The following is a 20,915-nucleotide window of genomic DNA, read 5'->3' on the forward strand; positions in this document are numbered from 1 at the left end:
ATAATCAGATAATTAAAATAAGATCTCTCTCTCTCTCTCTCTCTCTCTATCTTTCTCTCTACATACACACATACATACATACATACATACATACATATATATATATATAATTTATTAAAAACTGTGAAAAATACAATTGTATTAAAAGAAAAAAATGAGGACAAAGCTTGATTGACAGAGGAAAGAGGGAAAGAGGGGGAGGGTTGCAAGAGCCTATACGAGAAAAAGATACATTCAACTTTATTAAAATTAATAATATTAATATTCTTGATGTAATATTAAATATTTGAGTGATTTGCAAATAGATAAGTTCATATATCATATATGTGAAGTCATAAGAATCGTGTTGTGTGCATGTCAATGCCCCCAAAAATCATACATAACCACTCCAATTTACAATAATCAAACTCCCACCTAATGAAAAGAACGCAGCAGCTCCAGGCACTTCTTTTGATTTCACTTGTGCTGAAAATTAAATTAAAATAAAATAAAATAAAAATTAAGGCCATTTAAGATTACTTATATATATTTTATATTGTTTATATTTTAATTTGAAACAAAATACATTTATTAAATTAAAATAAAATAAAGTTATTTATAAAAACACTTCAACATTCAAATAATTATTTTAAGCATTTATGAAAAGATGATCATTTATTTATTAAATAAAAAATTACAAAAAAATGAGTAAAAAAATATACTGAAATATATTTTTAAAAACAAAATAAAAAAAATAAAATTGAATCTAAACAGGCCCTTAATGAAGATAGACGAACCTACAAAGAGTTAATTTAAGAAAAAAAGCAAGAAAACAAAGAACAAAATCTAAGACCCTGAAAATCATGAAATAATGAGTATAATTGCATCTTCATTTCTTCACCAACAAATAAAATTCTATCCCCAGTTATGTGATAACCTGTCAATTACCATTGCTTTCATTCTCAACTGATAGCTCTATTGGATTTTCTTCATACCCTAAAAAAAACTATTACAATACTATTGAATCTCTCCAGTTCCTATCTTCTTTAACTTATTTATATGGCACAAATTCATTGAAATCTACTTAAAATCCCACAGTTCTACCAGCTCAGATGACCACCTGGAATGCCTTGCAGGGGATGCAAATGTAAAACCATCACAATAATCATGTTGGCGACCGATTAAAGAAATATATATATATATATATATATAAGCCATGAAAATGAGGATGCTGAATTCACGAGTTACCTCTTCTATGTCGCATTATTGAACCATGGGCCGACAGCACCGTTCATGTGACCATTTCCGTGCACCCCAATGCCGTTCGGAACGACCGAAGGAGGGAGGCCGATGGTCGGTTGGGGCGGTGCAGAATATAGTCCGTGGAGATGTGGGAGTGTGTGATCACTTACGAGCGAGTTTCCGCTGCTTTTGCGCTGCTGCTGGAGCGAATGTATCTGCAGCAAACCATCCTGATGTATGCGAGCGAGCGTCTCGAGCTCGGGGGTTGACAAGGCTTCGACGCCCACGCCGTAAAGTGGGGCATGTCGTGTCATTTCTTCTCGAACGGAAGCTTCGAGGGATTGGATGTATTGCTGCAATAAAGATGAATTTAGGAGTAAATGCTAAAGATTTATGCAAAATGGAATGCAGAACACACTGAAGTCAAGAAGAATGATTACTAAATATATATATGAGATGGATTTCTATCTTTGATGAAAAAATAAAATCTTCAAGAACCATGAACTTGCTATTATTAGTTTGTACAAGGAGGAAAGGACCTGATAGCAGTGACAATGCGACTGTAACAATCTATTAGGTGGTTTAACTTGTATTAAAAAAGGAAGATTTACATACATATCACTCAATTACTATATATTTACATATCTAACACCTAAACTTCAATTTTAACATATATGTCACCATACCTATGCATGAAAAAGTGCATTTCACTTTTTAAAACTTAAAATAGTGGTGTTTTTTGAAGTACTATAAAGATTTTGAAATAAAGTTTAGTTGTCAGATATGTAAATACATTTGGAATTTGGCGGTATGCATGTAAATGCTCCAAAAAAGGAAACAACTTAAAATTTTTTTCAGATTGGAAAAGAATATCAATTGTGATACAATACCCGGCACGCCTGCAATTTGGCCTCCATTCCATCGATGTAAGCTTCACATCGAGTGACTTGTGCCTCTTTCTCCCTCTTTTCTCCTTCACTTTGTCCTACTGTCTCCGTTAATCTCCGAACTTCATCTTCAAGAGATTGCCTGACTTCCTCACGACTAATTGTCTCTGTGGCATACCGTTTTAGTTCTTCATCAAACCTTTTTCGAGCAGCTTCTGCATTCTTCAATCTTTCAGCTAATGCATTCTTTTCCTTAAGAACCCTCTAAAACCAAAAAACTAAATTAGTACAAAACATTCTACTACAAGCACAATTTACATCATATAGAATATTACATAACTTGAATACTGGCACAAGAAAATACCCCGAGCAATTCTTTTGGAGTTTAGTTGCAAATATTAATGGCAATGTCAGTGATGAGGAAATGTCACCTAGATTATAATTTAAAAGAAAAAACAGAAGCAAAGATAGCTTGACATAAATGTACAAGAAATTTTTCTTGACCAATGAATGTCTTACAATTAACCATTGCAAGGAAAAAAAGAAAAATGGAATGATATTAACTAGAATCTGAATGGACTTTCGTTTGCTCTAGTTAAGTAACATCTTTAAGGGACATTTATATAAAACACCACACAATTCTTATGTGTTTACATATCTAGCACCTAAAATTTCATATTTACATACATAATACTACAATCTTTAATATCACATAAAAAATATCACCAACACTAACTTGATTCAAGTGATGTACACCTTTTCATGCAAAGGCTCATGAAACCAATGTGCTATGAATGTAAATATCAAACTTTAGGTGTTAGATATGTAAATACAAAGGAATTGTGTTATATGCATGTAAATTTTTCTAAATTTAATAATGAATTTTAATATAAATTTCTCTATATGATATAGTTTGCTCTCATAGATATATCTAGTCTGAGAAAGGCTTGCTCTACAGGAGTAACGCAATAGGATGAAGGGTAGAGGCTATTCAAGCCCAAAAGCGATGATTGACTTGTTCCTTTTCCAAAAGAATTTTTACATATTACTTAATCATTTACTATAGAGAATAATAGGCTTAGTGAATTCAATTAACATTTAGTTATTAGTTAAAAAAGAGAGCCGTATAGCAGGACATATAAATATTAGAAACTTGGAGATCGAAGCCAACCGTCATATTGACAACCAAAGACATTATAATAAAAACATTAGGGAATAATTTCACCTATGACCATTCTAAGTTATGAATAATTACAGAAGTAACACCCAACAAGAGAATTTCATCTCAAATAGTTTCAGTACATTAAAAAAAATGAAGCATTTCCTTCTCACTACATATCTTAGTTTTTTAAATCAATCTGATACCAGAATTAACCCATAAACAAATAGAAAAGCAAATTGTATTACTGAATTCCAATATGAAATTACAATAAAATAATATGGGAAATCTGAAATTGCAACAACACAATACTGGAACTAGAGATGGATCAAGGGTAAAGGTGGTGTCATTTAGGGGTTTTGAGCCCCAGGGTGATGGAAGGTGGCAGTTGACAAACAGGCAACAATAAAAATGGTCTGGATATCTGGCCGGCGGCAGGAACAACAGCAGTAGGGGCGGTTCTGGGTGACAGCTGCAAGGAGGAAGGTGTGGGATGGCTGAGAAGGTTGGTCCAGGGCTTGAGGGCAGTAGGGCGCAGGAAAAAAAGCAACTGGACTGCTTTTCTAGGGGCGGCAACAAGGGAAACAGCGGCGAGGATAAAGGGTATTGATGTAGAAGAGAGTGGGACAACAGTAGAAAAGAATACGCACCACCTTAGGATGAGAAGGGAAAAAAAGATGCCGACGACTGTCCCAAAACAAACACAGGGAAAAAGCTAAACCATAAAACACCAACAAAGCAAATATATAGTCATGGGTAACTATGAGTGGGTCCCACCCCAATTGGGCGGCATTCCCAAGGCAAACGAGGCTAGTCGGCCCTAACAAGCATTGGATCGAACCGGTCCCTGCATCAGTCTCCTAGGGTTGGGAGAGCATTGACCACATCCGCCAAAGCTTTTGACTCAAAATATGGAGTCAGGTCAACCATGTTGAAGATGGTGGAGCGATTGTACCCTCCCGAGATTGGAGGTTCTTTGACTATGTCTTTAGAAGCACCTGGATCTCACTGACGAATGCACTGTCCCACAAAACACCTTAGAAGATTTCCCAAATTATGAGTAACCATCTTTATCTGTCTCACCATCCATGGGCATATGGTTGAATTGAATTGGACCTTCGTGCCAAGGGTGCAACGCAGAGTCTTCCATAACTCAAATTTGGTTCTTTCCTCTCTAAGTGAAGTCAAGTTGAACTACCCATGATGGTGGCAAGCCCGACGATAAGCGATCGGTCAAGATATGCTAAAAACCTCTCAGTAGTGGTCACCCTATGCCTGATATTAGCTATTATGTCTTAGCATCCTCTAACATCACCAAAACTGATCAAACTGACACATCTCTCATGAAAAGAGTATCTATAATATCAAACTCCGCAGAAGGTATCCTAGATGAATAAGTGTTCTCAAACTCATCAGCTGAGTCTTGTGATCAAACTGCCTTGACCTTCTCAACAAAATGTGGCAGTAGTCTATGAGTACAACAGTACCCCGCATTTGGTCATGCAACTAATCCCCAAAAGAAAACTCTAAAAGAGATCTCATGTCAATGCTAACGATATTCCCCTTCTTCAACTAAGTTAGGGAATATGACTGAGAATGTCTATGAGTAGTTAGACTCAACTTGTCCACCATCTATGTAGACACTACATTCTCATAACTACCTTCATCAATGATGATGATGCACATATTTCACTTTACAATGCAAAGGGTATAGAAGATGTGTCGAAGCCACTGTTGCTCTCTCGTAGCCTCAATCCCTCAGTTTAAAGGACCCACTGAACTAGAAGCATCTCACCCTCATCAGTTGGAAGTTGTTACTCTTGCACATCCTCAGTATTTTCTCTCCAGTACCACTGTCCGCTTCTACTACACCCTACTAAGTGAAGGAGACAACTGTAGTATGACAACTAAAGGCGATGTGTCCAAGCTCATGACATCTAAAACACTTTCTTGTGGGCACTATGTTGAGTGTACTGCTCCTCTCAGGCTTCTTTCCAGTTTGATTAGCTCTATCTCTTTTTGGCTAGTTTTCACACCTTCCTCAAGTGCACTACTGGCTGTTCTTATTGTGGGTGATTGTTTGCATGAAAGTAGAGTCTTGATCTGTTTCTGCTATTCCTCCACCTTCAGGGTCAATGTCTGAACATCTCTCAATGATCAATAAGGCTGCAGTTGAATGCCATGGCTGATGGTTAACTTCAGGCCTCATAAATACTAGGCTATGGTGTTCTTCCCTCTAGCTCCCTCGACTTTTTTTTAAAATATTAAAAAGAAAAAAAATAGTTGAGGGAGCAAGAGGAGAATGCCCTCAACTCACATTTCAGCATGAGTTGCTCAAACTCTGTTATGAACTCCTACACTGACAACTCCCTCTAAAGGAAATGATGTAGCTTCAAGAATATGTTTTGGCGGTAGTGGGGGGTAGATACTTCATCTACAATTCCTTCATCTTCTCTCATGTAGTGATATTGCTACTACCTTCTCTCCGCCTCATGCTCTATAGATTTTTCCACCATAGAGAGGTACACTTCTTTAGTTTTATGGTAACAAGTTTCACTTCCTATCAACTGACACCTCTTTATACTAAAAAATCAACTCAACAGTCTGCAACCACTCAATGAAGTCATCTAAATTCATTCTCCTCTTGAAATCCTATAAGCCTATATTTACTCTCATATCTCCATATACACCAAAAGGCATTCCATCACTCGGCCTCCTCTAATATTGAATCCCAAAACGTCGTGATCTATCATCCTCTTCATTAGAATCATCCCTACAGAAGGGATTCAAATTTTCCTCCCTCTCTTCGAATCTAGCTATCCTGATCGACGGCGATCTCTCCATGGATCCCTTCCTCAATTTCAACATGTCTTTGTTGAATACGACAGATTTCCTGTTGCATCTCTTTCATGATAAGTTCCCATTTGGCTTCTAAAATTTAACTCCTCATTGACATGGCCAGGGTTTAGTTTTGGGACATGAAAGGAGGGTGTATAGGGCTGCCTGGAGTTTGAAATTAATGATAATGAAAAATCAGCAATGAGAATTAGGGTTAGGCAAGCTTTGGCTATGATTCGATGGGTTTAGGTCACCCTAAGATGGAACTAGATGTCAAGTCCTGGCCTGGAGTTTGAAACTAACCAAAGCGGGGAACAAACAGCCGAACAATATTAATCAAAATTTCTATTTTTATTTTCTATCACTATTAATTAACGATCCAAAAAGTGAGCCACTACCAAAAAAAAAATTTAATTAATTAATTATTTAAAACATTATAAATTTACCTTAAGTCAAACTGTTTGCGTATTTTATAAACGTTTTCGCATCTATCATTCATCATTTAATCAAATAATCAAATCTAAAATTTTAGTTTAAAATAATAATGAGCTAATCGAAGCAAGTGAATATTCACATTCTTATACTACAATAACACAATGAAAAAGGAAACAATATACATGTTAGTTAAAATTTTAATAAATAAGTATAAAACATCTGAAACTTTATGAATATGATAGCTCATGATATTTCATAGCATTTAAGTTATTTTACTATATCAATAATATATCTATATCATTTTATATATGTACAACCGTCACAGGAGCGCTTTCTAAAAATTGTACTAGTTAAGGTGCTCAGTAGCAATATTTTTTTCTATTTACATGCAAAAGACTTTAGCATTCCCCCATTAACTTCATCATAGTCAAACATTCATATAAAAGTAGTATATATAGCCCATATTATTTATATGCATATCCTATTCAATTCAATATATATATATATATATATATATATATACATACGTATGTATATGTATATATACATACGTATGTATATGTATATATACATATACGTATGTATATATACATATATATACATATAGGTATGTATATATATAGATATATATATATATACATATCGTATGTACATATATATATACATACATATATATATATACATCCATACAAATACATATACGTATGTACATACATATATGTATGTCATTAATTAATGTATGATAGTAAATAACTACAAACATATGACATTCATGATAATATAATCAATAAGGAAAAGATTATATCAATCAAAATAAAGCTTGTATAAACAACAATAAACTGCTAATGATAAAATTGGTTAGGAAGAAACAAAAATCCACCATAGCTTAAAAATATGATTACTCGCTTTAATCACCGACGATTCGTCCTTTTCACTTATCTCCAATGAAAACTTAAAGTCAAATGCATAAAAAATTATTATTAATCTTATTGGTATTAGAAAAATTGCCTCTACAGTAACTTTTAGGTATCATATAATAAAAGAAATAATAATAATTATTATTATTATTCTTATGTTAAATCACATTAAATTTATTAAATGTAACATTAGTTCCTAAATTTACATTTTTTTAATTTATTATTTTTTTATTTTTATTTGCATAAAAAATGAATTACCACTTTTATATAAATTCAATTTAAAACAAAAGTAATACTTAACTACTTAAAAAAATAAATCCAAAACTAAACTTATGCCTCGTTTAGACCTTACCCGCACATATGTCAATCCTTGCTCATGATTAATGAACGAGTCGCTCAATACTTTTGTTCTGTGAAGGGTATGCATATAGCATTAAACATAAAAAGAAGTACAAAATCGTACAAAAAAAAAGCCCTCAACCTGTGCAAAAGAGGCCCTATCATTCTAGAGGATAACAAAAAGCATTGAGGATTCAAAAACCACATCAAAATAAAAACTATGTAAAACAACCCTTTGAGCACAAATGGGCAGCTCTATTGAGCTCCCTAGGAATAAAATGAAAAATCACCTTTCTAAAAAGAGTAAGAACAACAAGCTCCTCCCCAATAATCAACTGCAAATCCCAAAATTTCCTTTCTATGCTTTTACGAAGTAAATTGATAGCATTATTGTTATCCTCTTTTGTTCCAGTGCTTTGATGTCTTCTGCTCGATGCTTCTTCCTATATCCTTCCCTTTTTTTCTTTTCCTCCGTTGGTTCGGCTTAGTTTATCCCACATAGAATCACTCCCTTTTTCACCTCCTTTACACCAAAGTTGCAAGTTCCTTCGATTTGTTAGGTCAAGTGCTCTTCTCCTCCTTATGCACCAGAGCCACGGGTCGCTCGACACTTATGTCTTTTGTCTTCTTCGCACGACCACCTGGAAGCCTTGGCACTAAACAACATCGCGCTTATGCATGAACTGCTCCTTTTGGCTAGGGTTGGTCTTCTCCCACTTGGAAACTGTTGGAGTTGCTTCATCGTCGTCTCTTGGATGATGACCTCTCCTCCCACGGCCTCCTTCCACACATGCAAGTCTTCTTTTTTCCTTTCCCTTCTTCTGTTGCTTCTACTTCTCATCCTTCTCTCACTCTCAATCGCTCTGAGTCTCCTCCTTTGCTTCGAATGGGATAGTTCTCTTCAAAACAAAACCGTTGAGGCGTTTTGCTCTCACCTGAAACGACTGTATTGGTTGAAATTTCTACTAATAATAACATTATTATTATTTTTTTAATTGATTTATTAGCAATTACATTGAGGGTTGGGTTAGTTATGATACCAAATGATATCGAAATTAACCCAAACACCAACAAAAAAATAAATCGTATTACTGAATTTTCAATATGAAATTGCAACAACACAACACACAACAATAGAACTAGGGGTAAAACTAGGATAGATGTGGTTTTGGATAAGGGTTTGGAGCCAAGGGATGGTGGAAGGAGGCGGCTGACAAGCAGGCAACATCATGGTGGCTGTCTTTAAGGGTCTGGACAGCAGACCGGCAGCAGGAACAGCAGCTGTAGGGGCGTTTCTGGGTGACGGCCACAAGGAGGCAGGAGTGGAACGGCTGGGAAGGTTGGACCGGGACTGGAGGGCTGAGAAAAAAACAGCAGCAGGACTACTTTTATGGGGGAGGCAGCAAGAGGGACGGCAGCAAGGATGAAGGGGATCGATGTTGGAGAGAGCGGGGAAAGGGTAGAAGAAGATACATACAACCTCAGGACCGAGATATAGTTGGAGCATCGCTTGGATCCCTAAGATACAGCCCTAGAAGGGAAAAAGAGACGTTGACGGCTGTCCCGAAAAAAAATCAGCGAAAAAACTAAACCATAAAACACCAACAAAGCCAATAGATAGTCCTAGGTAACTAGGAGTGGGTCCCACTCCAATTGGATGCCATTCCTAAGGCATGAGGGTTTGGCTAGCCCTTCCAAGCCCTAGATTGAACCAATCAAGGACGCCCCGTGTCACAATCATAACAGTATCATTTAAGTCTATGGTTCCTTCGACTTGGAAGTTCTGATTCAATTTTTTCCTTCTTCAAAACCCAAATCTCAAATTAAAAAATGCAATATCATTTCTTTTCTAGAAAAAAAACAACAATGGCGTGCTCAACCATTCAGATTCATAGCTATGAAGCATGAACAGATGGATTGGAAGGTCCTGAAAACAAAAAATACAGATAAAAGAAAGTAATGAGTGTAATCGCCATTTTCTTCATGCCTTCAACAAAAAACACATGAGGCATGCAGCACGTTGATATGAATTATGGTTTTAAACTATATGTGGACAGAGCGATGAAGTTTTTTTTAATGATCTTTTCTACAATATCTATGTAATTTGAGTATAATTCTTCAATATTTCAAGTCCCGGGCACCTACAGAAAAAAATCAACAAATGACTTCATAAAATTTTTTATGGATGTCCAATTCATAACAAAAAGATAAACTATTTGAACATAATTATTTTGTAATTAGAGGTAAAATCCTATGCACCAGATTGATCAGAAAGAAACACATTCCCTCATGAGATTTTGTTAAAACAAAATATATTGCATATCCTCTAAAGATACTTTTGTACTAGAAAATAAGAAAGAACCAAAAAAAAGGGAAAAATTTTTCTATTATTTTCAAACTATCTACCATGCACCTCATTCACCGTTAACAAGGAAATGTTACATCCACTGCTTGGTGAAAGCCAATTCTATCCTCATCTGAATATGTGATATTAAGACAGCGGGGGAACTATCCCAGTTTAGCTTCATGAAACTTAATTTTACATTTTTCTAACACCACAAGAAAACTAAAAAAAGCAGGATAGTTATCACAGTAAAAAAGATCCATTACCTTCAGCTCATCCCGTTTCCTAGATTTCAACTGTGAAAGTTGTATCTCTGCTTCATGAAGGCGATCCTGAAGGACTCTCCGTTCAGCAGACAACTTCTTTATTTCCTCATCTTTTTCTGATCTGGTCCATTCAAGTTGATTTTCAACATCAAGTATCTGTTCAGTGAGTTCTTTCTTTTTCCAAGAAAAGCGATCCAATTCACCTTTCATTTCAATCTGCCATTCAGTCAGAAATGCCCATTTAAAATAAGCAAATAGCATGCAAGTAGCTCATACATGTATATTTTACCTTAAGGATGGAATTAGTCGCCTCAGACTCCTTTAAACTATGAACCAAATCAGCCTTCTCCCTAACCAATTTATCATGTTCGACTTTCCATCCTTCTCGTGAATGAATAAGCTCATCCTCCGTGGCACACAACTGGTGCCAAAGCGAAGCACGATCAACCTGTGCAAGCTGAGAAACTTCACGCATCATGTTAAGAACAAGTCGAGCAATCCCTTCTTCCTCCCTCACAAGGAAAACCAAAACATCCATATCAATATCAAATCCTTCGCAGCTCTCTGATGTATTATTAGCTGCACGATCAACAAGTCCTTTCAACATCCTAAGTTTGTAGTGCTCTTCAGAGTATATTTTAAACATTATTGCATACAGCATCCTCACAAAATCCTGAACTCTGGGATGTCGAGACACAGATAATACTCCACCGAGCGAAAGAATTGATGAAAAATCATCCTCATGGAATGAAAATTGCTCGTCATTTCCACCGACTAGAACTTGCTTGTCATTCGGATCATCGGCAGAAAGCTTAGATCTAACATCTAACTTGTGAGAATGACGCTTTTCTAAAACCATGGCAATTGATTGGAGTCCAATAGCCCCTTTAAGCAAAGCTTTTTCAAAAACCTCTGAAGTTTCAGCAAACAGATTAGAGACAGATAACATCTCAACCAATATGTAAACATCACAGATATGCAGGCACCCATCTATAATACGTTCCTGACTTTCATCTGTAGGTTCTGTGGGAAGTCCATTAACACCGTGGGAAAAATGTCCACAAGTTGTGGCCGGGCAGCTTCCATCAGGTTCACAATCAGAGTCGATTTCTCTTAAAAATAGTGCCGCGATATCTGTTGAAGTATGCATGGTTGTCGTTAAAACATCCAGCACACAGGTTGCGACATCGGTGCCAAGACTTTGCAGCCTAGAACGTACAGCTCTGACCTAAGGAAAATTAAAAAAGTATTAATCAGTTCATTAAAAAAAATTAATAAAACGTTGATAACCATTTAGATAAAATGTGAAATTTAGTAAGTGTTTTAACAAACGCACAGCCTGAGGAAAATGCTGACACCGAGCTGCAGCTTTAAAAACAAAGGAAATCACTGCCACAAGGGATTCATCATGAGAATCTGTTAGAATCTCAAGCGCTTGAAATAATAGATGTTCCCAAACATCACAGCCAAACTCCAATTGACTCAGAGCACCAAAAACCTAACGGACAAGAGGTCAACATGCATTAAATAATGGACAGATGAAATATACATCAAACTAAACAAGACTAGTTACGCATCACTTATATTAACATTTTTACACAAGAAATAGTGACGGTTTCTTTTGACTTTCATACCGGACTTAGTAGTGAAGGCTCCGCATCTGACTTCTGAAGAAAATCTAGAAGCGCATAAGCAGCGAGCGAATGCTCTGAATAATCCACCAACTTAGGCACCAGGGCAACCAGATCATGCAGAAGATGCTTAGGAGCTTTATCCAGCACAATTGCAATCTTCTGCACAGATTGAGGATGTCTCCTAGGTTCAAGGCATCCTTGAGGTGCAGGATTGTCTAGAGCTCTCAGTGAATTGACAATCAATCCTAAGAGTTCCTCAGATTGTTCCAGCCAATTTGTCTAGAAAAAAGAACAAACTCGAATAATAAATGCAGACAAAATATACTAAAAATGCTTTAAGGTATGCCGCTTAGGGAAAAGAGTAAAAGTGTCAAAATAGTCCCCTGACTATTTACATGCTTTAAGGTATGCCGCTTAGGGAAAAGAGTAAGTGTGTCAAAATAGTCCCCTGACTATTTACATGGGGACATTTTAATCCCGAGTCCATAAGAGTGACTAATTGATCCCCATAACCTTTTAATATAGCTCAAAGTGAAGACCAAAATGACAGTTTTATAGACTTTGAGACTACAATGACCCCCAACAACTGAGTCAGCGGATCATTTTGACACTTTCTCCTAGGGAAAAGTGTCTACCTTGGGAACTCGCAGAAAGCTATCATCAGTGGAAAGATCAGCAGAAGTTTCTGGAGGAAATATGATCTGATCAGGGTTATTTTTGCCAGAAGTCTCGATCATAGGCAAGTCTGAACTCTGAACTGCTTGAGAATGAGCAACTTCAACAGTTGCAGATCCCATTGTTCTGTACAAATAACGCTGGGCATTCTCTGTTACCTCAATTTCCCCGGTGAGCTCGATTGGTGAACTTGCTCCATTAGAATCTGAACAAACGTTTGGGCTTACTTCAGAATCACAATCATTTCTTCCTTCTAAAGGTTGGCAACACTCAACCATTATATCTAGAAGTAAATCAATGATAGCTTGTTGTAAGACTTTGACCCCCATCAACAAATTCATTAAACTAGGAGGGTCTGCATCGCCTGCCTCTACATCCTTCTTGTTAACATCACTTCCAGATAGTTTAGTGGGAAGAAGCATGCGCTTTATTTTAGCCGGGTCATCCAGGTAAATGCGTAAGCCCGTCAGAAATCCAGCAATTGCACCTGCATCCATTAGAAGCTTTTCTCTTAGAGTTACCTGAGGCTGAGATGGATTAACCCCGTGAGTGAGATGAAAACCAGCTTGGGAAAGAAAATTTCTAAACAAATCATCTTCATCAACACTAATGCCTTCACTATCTTCAGACTCTATTAGTTCGTCAGGGTCAGTTGACAATGCATCCTGATCATCCTCAGAAGCTAAAACCTGTCAGTGAGAATTAATTCACTCAGTCATGTAGGTTTGATCATGCATAGTAAAAAGAGAAATCTAGGCGTGCAGCAGAAAAAGGTTTTTCTTTACATAAACATGAATTCAACCGGAAGTCACGCAAAAAATCAGACCACTAAATGAAAGTACATTGCATAACTAAATTTTTAGAAAGAGGAATTCAGAATGCTTCACCCGTGCAGGTATGAGCTGAAAAAGTTAAGTTTATGCAATCAATATCGAGGAAAGTTGCAAGCGATAAGCTTGTGGAGAAAAGAAAGTAAAACAAACAGATATTTTATTAGGATAATGCTAGATCCATAAAAGGAGAACATATAAAGAACATGGAAAGAAAAAGAATAGGAGCAAAATTAAACTGGTTCTACACTACTTGAAAATCTACATAATCAATCGAGAAGAAGAACCTCCTTTCTAAAAAGTAGCACTGAGAGAAGAGATGGAGTGATGGTGATAATAAAGAGGCAACCAACAGGGGAACAAGAACTACTTTGCCATGTTGAATAAGCTCGTCTCAAGTAAATTATTTCCAAATGAAAAGTATTAGCAGCCTTTAATTTTATCAATCTAGAATATAATATATTTAATATTATGTTTTTAACTCATAATTCGAACAGGAATTCTAACTCGTCCTTCCTCATACATACATATACGTGTAAATGCACACACACACGAACACACGCACGAACACACGTGTGTGTAACATTATAAGAGTTTTAACATACTCCTTACTAACTTGATGCATACTAAATAGATTACCGTGCTACTCAATTATATACTTTCTCAAGATCAATAAAAATCATGTATTGCTTTTTTTTTTACTATTATACTTCTCCATTATTTATCTCAATGCAAAATTCACTTTCAAAGTTGGTTTACTAAACATGAAATCAAATTGGTTCTCTCAGACCGACATAACTTATATAAGCCAATGGTTTTCAATATTAATATCAAAATGTCTTTTCTCATCTGGTGTCGACTTTAATCTTCAAAATTTTATTGAAAAGAATTGCTATTTGGTTTACTAAACATGAAATTAAATTGGTTCTCTCAGACCGACATAATTTATATAAGCCAATGACTTTCAATATTAATATCAAAATGTCTTTTCACATCTGGTGTCGGCTTTAATCTTCAAAATTTTATTGAAAAGAATTGCTAACTCAATTACTACTATACCGATGAGCTATAGCATTGACAATAAGCTCATCTAAAGTCAAAGTCCAACAAGCGTACCTTTATATACTTGCATGAACTTTATAGGCACGTAATGTCTAATTACATATTCATTATTAATAAAATTATTCAAGACAAATTTAACTAAGCATAAAAAAGTCTTTACAATACCTCTTATAACCCTGATATGTACCTTATTTGGACCTAAAGCCTAAATTTTACGCATCTTCTTAGAAGCAAACTCTTTTCACTACTTTTGATCAATCCATAATATATTTTATTATATTATTCATTATACTCTTCTAAAATAATTTTTTTTGTTAAGCTCTCACTTAGTAATTCTCAAAAAACTATTCTATCATTTCTAAATGTCTTCACCTTTAACCACGATCATACTATTTTTGCTTCCAATGCATATAACTTGATCAAAACCTCAAGATCATTTATCACTTATTTTAACTATTCTATTCAGTCCATTTTCCTCTTTAGTAACAAGCATATTATACAAATCATTAAAAATCGTGACTTTTTCTTTGCTCACAACACTCTTCACAAACTTAAGCTTTCTTACAATAATCACATGGAAATTAGGAGTCTTGCAAAGATGATTGTGCAAAAAACAAAACTTATAGTTTTTTAGTTGTTACACAATAGCTAGATAATAAGCAAAAATAAAAAATAAAATGCAAAAAATAGCAATAGCAAGTGAGAAAGAGAGCTTTTAGTACCTGATCAAACTAAAATATTAAAAAACTTTAAAAATAAGATTTTAGTTTAAGTGAGTTTCAGGAAAGAAATTTTCTAAAAATGCAATGAATAGAATCTCAAGTATATTATGAATTTATACCAAAATATGAAGTTAACACTAAATAAAATCCATAAAAATAAACTTCAGTTAAGTCAAAAGACTATTAAGATTTGAAAAGTTATGAAAGACACTAAAAATGTTTACATAAAAATTAATTTTAATAAAATCATAAAACGAATGCAATACCAAATAATTAGAGAAAACATTTTTTGTACAAGTATTGAAGAGAAGGGAAGTTCTTAAGGGAGGCATTTAAGTTAATGATTACATAGAGTCAAAATAATGGGTCCAAAATAAAATAATTAGTAAAGGCAATAGAAATTTGGTTTATAAATCATATCAAGATTAGAGAAAAAACTGATTTTATATGAAAGAGATCTATTGTACACGTGCTTTTTGTCCCAAGATGATAAATGGAGAGATATGCAAAGAAAGATCCTCATATGATTTTTATTAATCTTAAAAAGAAATGATAAAATACAAGGATTGATTTGGCATTCATTAACATAAAAAAATAACTAATGTGGAAAGATTCTCAAACATAATAGAATTGTATCAATGATCAACATTAAATTCATATCTTTCAGTACTATTCATGAAAATACATTCAAATGATATTGCATCATTCAAAAGTTTTGTAGAAGATTGACGATTCTAGATCAGTAGAATAAAAATAATATCTAATATGTAAATTTTAAAACACAGGCTGTTCAAAATCATCAACCACAGAAGCTAAAAGTTTAATAAACACTTGGGTATTGATAAGTTGAATTTCTCTACGAAATAGATAAAGATATAACTTTAAGAGTTAATATTGTGAAAATAAAAATAGAGATGTGCCTTATGAGTACTGTCCAATAGGAGAATAAAATGAAAATTTAAAGGATGTTTTTATAAAGTTGAAATTAGACTGACCAAGTAGTTTACAAAATTGATTGTTGGGCAATTAACAAGTCCTTGATGACCAAGCATAAAAAAGAGAAGATAAAGATGCACGTCTTCCAAAAATAATGAATATAGATTAAATTTGAATTTATAAAAGAGTATGGTGAGATAACACACAATCAGAAAAAAACTATATGACAGATTAGAGATATCAGACAAACCAAAACTAATATGATAAGTTGCGAAAAGATTTACCTAAAAAAGAGCTAATACCTCATACAACACAAAATAAGATAAATATTGGAGAATGAAGATCAACCGAAGTGACCCCGAAATAGTTGGAACAAAGGTAGTGATGACTATGATGATGATGACTTTTGGCAATAATAACGTGATCATGTCACTTCATTCTTAAAACATAAAATGGAAATAAATGAAAAGCCATATACAACAAGTAATTAATTGGCAGAATTCAGTTGGTCTAAATTTCTCGAAGCCAACAAAGGTCTCTAACAATAAAGAATAAAAACAAGTAACCATCTGACCAGATTGAACTTTTTTAAATGAGTTTTCTAAAAAAAAAAAAATAGCGGCCGGTTCAAGAATTTGGATGAACTTACAGTTTCGGCCGTATAAGAAACAATGCATAAATAAATAGCTGAAATTGGTATCATTTGACTTTATTATATGACGCAGATAAAAATTATGATACATTCAGTTCTTCAACAACAAACATCTTGTGTTGATCTGCAAGCCTTTTCTCAAAAAGAAGAATGCAGTTTAACTAGTTTAGATTTTCACGTGTCTAGTGAATAGCTATATAAAATAGAGTTATCAAATAAATAAATAATAAATACAAGTTTTTCAAACTTGATCTACAAAAAATAACACATGACAAATTCATCACTTGAACCTTCTAACCTTTAAATCAAAGGAAAATTCATGAATTAATGCTTTTGATTGGCTAAATAATTTCATGCTAATCCGCAGTATTGCTGGACATTAAGAGAATTTATTCAAAAAAATTACCTCTTAAGAAAATCCAACTAACCACCTAGGAACATACATCAATATTCTGGAGGCCCATTGAAATGGAAACAAAAAAATTGCTTCAAAGCATTAACAACAATCCACAGGTTTAAACTGTCCACGCTAATCTCAAAAAAAATGCAACTATCGATTATTTCAAGCATAATTGTAGAGCGTTTCAAATAATGTCTATGGGTTAAAGACCAAAATAATCCCTTGACCAATCCGATGGAGCCAATTTAACCCTAGTTTCACAATTTCCGAGGAGGACCATTTTAAATCAATTCATTATAAATGAGTGACTAAATTGAGATCTATTTTGTTGAGGGACCATTTTTCAATCAATTTTGTATAGACGATGAACTAAATTGGAGAACTGCAATACAGTGGAAACTCAATTTACAACATGAATGGTCAGAGGACTATTTTGGAATTTCAAAAGTTCAAAATTATAATAAAAAAGATAAATTACTTGGGCCTCCACAAAAGATTGCAAAAATTACACTTAACACTGCTATTTAATTAAAAACTACTCTATCCTATCCCATAACATTAATATAATTTACCTAAATGGTTGATGTCCATTAGAGAAAATTTCATAACATTGCTTGTTGTGCAATATTTTGACAAGTTTTCTATTTCACCCTTTATCGAAGCATTCAACCATTGAAGAGCTTGGCACTTATTTATGAAGAGAGTAAGCTCTAAATAAACAATTCATGAGGCAATGCTTCATCCTTTCCTTATCAACCATGCCTATTTATAATTTTTGGCTTCATCCTCCATAACATCAATATCAGGCAGGATATATACTCTCTGTTGTGGCTTCTAACTGTTATGCAGTAGAATTCTTTCTGCTTAATTGTGTTAGTTTCATGCAGGATTTGTGGACTCAGACCAACTCCAAGGCCAATTGGTTTATGTCTGTGTGTAGGAAATTAAAGGGAATGCTATAAGTATATTTATAGCTCTTAGACCTATACATGGAAGGTTAAGTCATCTTGACTAAAATTCTAGTTAGAAGTGTTACTCCTATAGCTTCCAGGAGTTAAATCCTTGAGCAAGTGAGAGGCATTAGGATTTTCTGGATAAGGCATCTGTATAACCGTGAGGCTTGGTCGTTCTGATTTTGATGGCTTCTTTCCTTCAACTTCATTTTTTTTCTCTATATCTTATTATTAGTCTGCAGTTCTGATTGGATTTTTATTAAGTTTGATATAAACTGCGAGGGCAAAGTTTAAATAGTTGCATGATTTTTGTGGCATCAAATTTCTAAGCACTATTTCTAGTAGAAACTACTAAAATGTTAGAGGCTGTTTGGGATCTTTTATATATATATATATATATATATAAATTAAACAGAAAAGCATGTTTGGGAATCCGTTTCTTAATTTTGTTTTTAAACAAAAGCCTCTTGTTTTCAAAATAATGAAATACGGTAAATGTGTTTTCTAGGTTTGAAAACATAATTTTTCATGCCCAGCCGTAAACCAAGCAAATCCCGATCACATTCTTCTCCCTTTCCCTTCACTCCTTCGGCCGTCAAAGCATCTCCCACATCCACTCCTTCGGCCGGTGAAGGATCGCACCTACCGGAAAAGACACAATGGGTTTACCGCACCTGTAAACGAATTAGCAAATATATATATATATATTAGAAAAAATCCCAATGGCTAATATATTAAAGAGAAAAAGATACAGATAAGTTGTATGAGTGGGCCTGACCCAACTCACACAATACAACACACACAAAATCCCAAAAAAAGCAAAGATACATAAAGATAAAAAACTAAAAACCACAAACGAGCGCAAAAACGCTAGGGACGTCCCACTTTAGTCCTCCCTCTGCCTCTGGTTTTTGGAAGGGAGCTCGCTAACAAATTGGTAAGGTGCGTACCATTACCCAAAGCAACCAAAGTATCATCCATCCGATTATGAGTTCAAGTAGATCTTCATTCTACTTCTTCTTCCTTGATGTGTAAACCTGTCATTCCTCATCCGATGATTGACTCATCTGACCAATGGATTGATCTAAAGGTGGTTGGAGATGTGTAGGTTGTTGCACATCACGATCCTCATGAGTCTGAGCAACATTAACATCTTGCTCGACCTAATGAGTCAGTAGTGAAGCAGTAGAAATATTGTCACATGTAATATCAATGATATGTTCTAGAGTAGGCGGGGTCTGAAAAATCTCCCTCGCTCTCACGATAGGAGGTTCCAAAGACGGGAGAGCTACAACATTCTGTGAAGACTGAATGGTTGACATATTGCCTGTGAGATAGTGACGTCTTCAGGGGTATCCTTTTGATGATCAATAGTGTCAATAACTTGGACCTGATCAGGAGGAGATAGATTCACTACCTCTGGGGGAGCATTTTTTTTTTTGGTCTGAGGTGGTGGTGTAGATGTTAGCATTGAGAACTGGAGTGGTCAAACATAAGACATTTCGAACAATACGAAAGAAAAATGTTCAATCATTACCTTTTGTCAATATCCATAGTGCTGTGTACCCAACCAAATTTCCTCAGAAGTAGTTGAAGTGATGTCTCTTTCAACAAGTACTCTGGCTTCATATGGACGAGAAATATTAAAAGTAGGAATGTCCGTTTTGAGTGGCTTACCATTAGCTGAGGCAATAGAGTACAATATTTTTTGAGTAAAATAATGAAATTTCAGATCAAAGAGACGAATCCAAACCGGAATGATTAGTGGTTCCGTCTGTAGGTCAAAATTCATAGACCATTTTAAAATTTTCATTGTTCTGTTATCAATCCAGATTACCCTTCTAGCAAATAATTATGTATAATCCTCTTTATTATAAAGTTGAATAAGAATGTCTTCCATATAAAATTTCAATTTTCCACTCCCCAACAAGGTACATAAACTCAAATTTCTTACGAATAAACTCCATTTTGGGATGATCATACAGAAATTTCCCGATCAAATTCAGATGATAGAAAGAATGAAGTTGAATACATTCAGCTTCTGTAAAAAAATGACATGTTTGTCATTCTTCCTATCAGGTTTCTTGATGTCCTCCGCCGACTCAAACAGAGGGAAAGAACACGATTTACGAGTACTTGAGGCGTGGACACCCGCAAGGGCAACAACATATGATCTGTTTGAAGCCATCCCCAATAAATGGAGGTGCCGCGTTAAGAACAGTGAAGAAAGCAGAGAGAAAATTACGATTCCATAACAGGGAGTAAGGAGCGGGACAAAAGAAAGCGCCTTTGTGATCTACAGACGATTCGAGCTGTCGTTGCAGCAGCAGACAGAGAGGAAGGACTGCGAGAGGCAGATGAGACGACGCCCCCGAGCCCGATGACTTCTAGGGACAACGACGAGCCGCTGAAAAAGCTCGCACTCAGATGTCCTTTAAAAGCCAAAGGACTGCGAGAGGCAGCTGAGAAGACGCCCCCGAGCCTGACGACTTCACCTGAGAGTCGTTGATTCTTGATCGAAAAAGATGCAGCGAACCAGAAAAACCAGAGTTCGCCATAGGCAAACCCTAGCAGAGCGAGAGCGAGGTTGACGAAGCCATTATATATATATATATATATATATATATATATATATATATATATAT

The 20,915-nt window shown here is 35.1% G+C and overlaps 1 protein-coding gene across 1 annotated transcript in view; it reads right to left on the reverse strand.

Moving 5' to 3' along the window:
• Positions 1 to 833: 833 nt before the first annotated feature.
• LOC110024083 overlaps positions 834 to 20,915 on the reverse strand; it is a 40,291-nt gene continuing 20,209 nt past the window's right edge. Inside the window, 7 exon segments of the mRNA XM_020723827.1 lie at positions 834 to 1,574; positions 2,112 to 2,372; positions 10,407 to 10,622; positions 10,696 to 11,634; positions 11,743 to 11,904; positions 12,041 to 12,319; positions 12,676 to 13,404. Of these exon segments, the coding sequence (XP_020579486.1) occupies positions 1,233 to 1,574; positions 2,112 to 2,372; positions 10,407 to 10,622; positions 10,696 to 11,634; positions 11,743 to 11,904; positions 12,041 to 12,319; positions 12,676 to 13,404 (2,928 nt within the window). The 3' untranslated portion in view covers positions 834 to 1,232.

The sequence above is a fragment of the Phalaenopsis equestris genome, unplaced genomic scaffold (assembly GCF_001263595.1).
Source record: "Phalaenopsis equestris unplaced genomic scaffold, ASM126359v1 Scaffold000244, whole genome shotgun sequence".
Classification (NCBI taxonomy): Eukaryota; Viridiplantae; Streptophyta; class Magnoliopsida; order Asparagales; family Orchidaceae; genus Phalaenopsis; species Phalaenopsis equestris.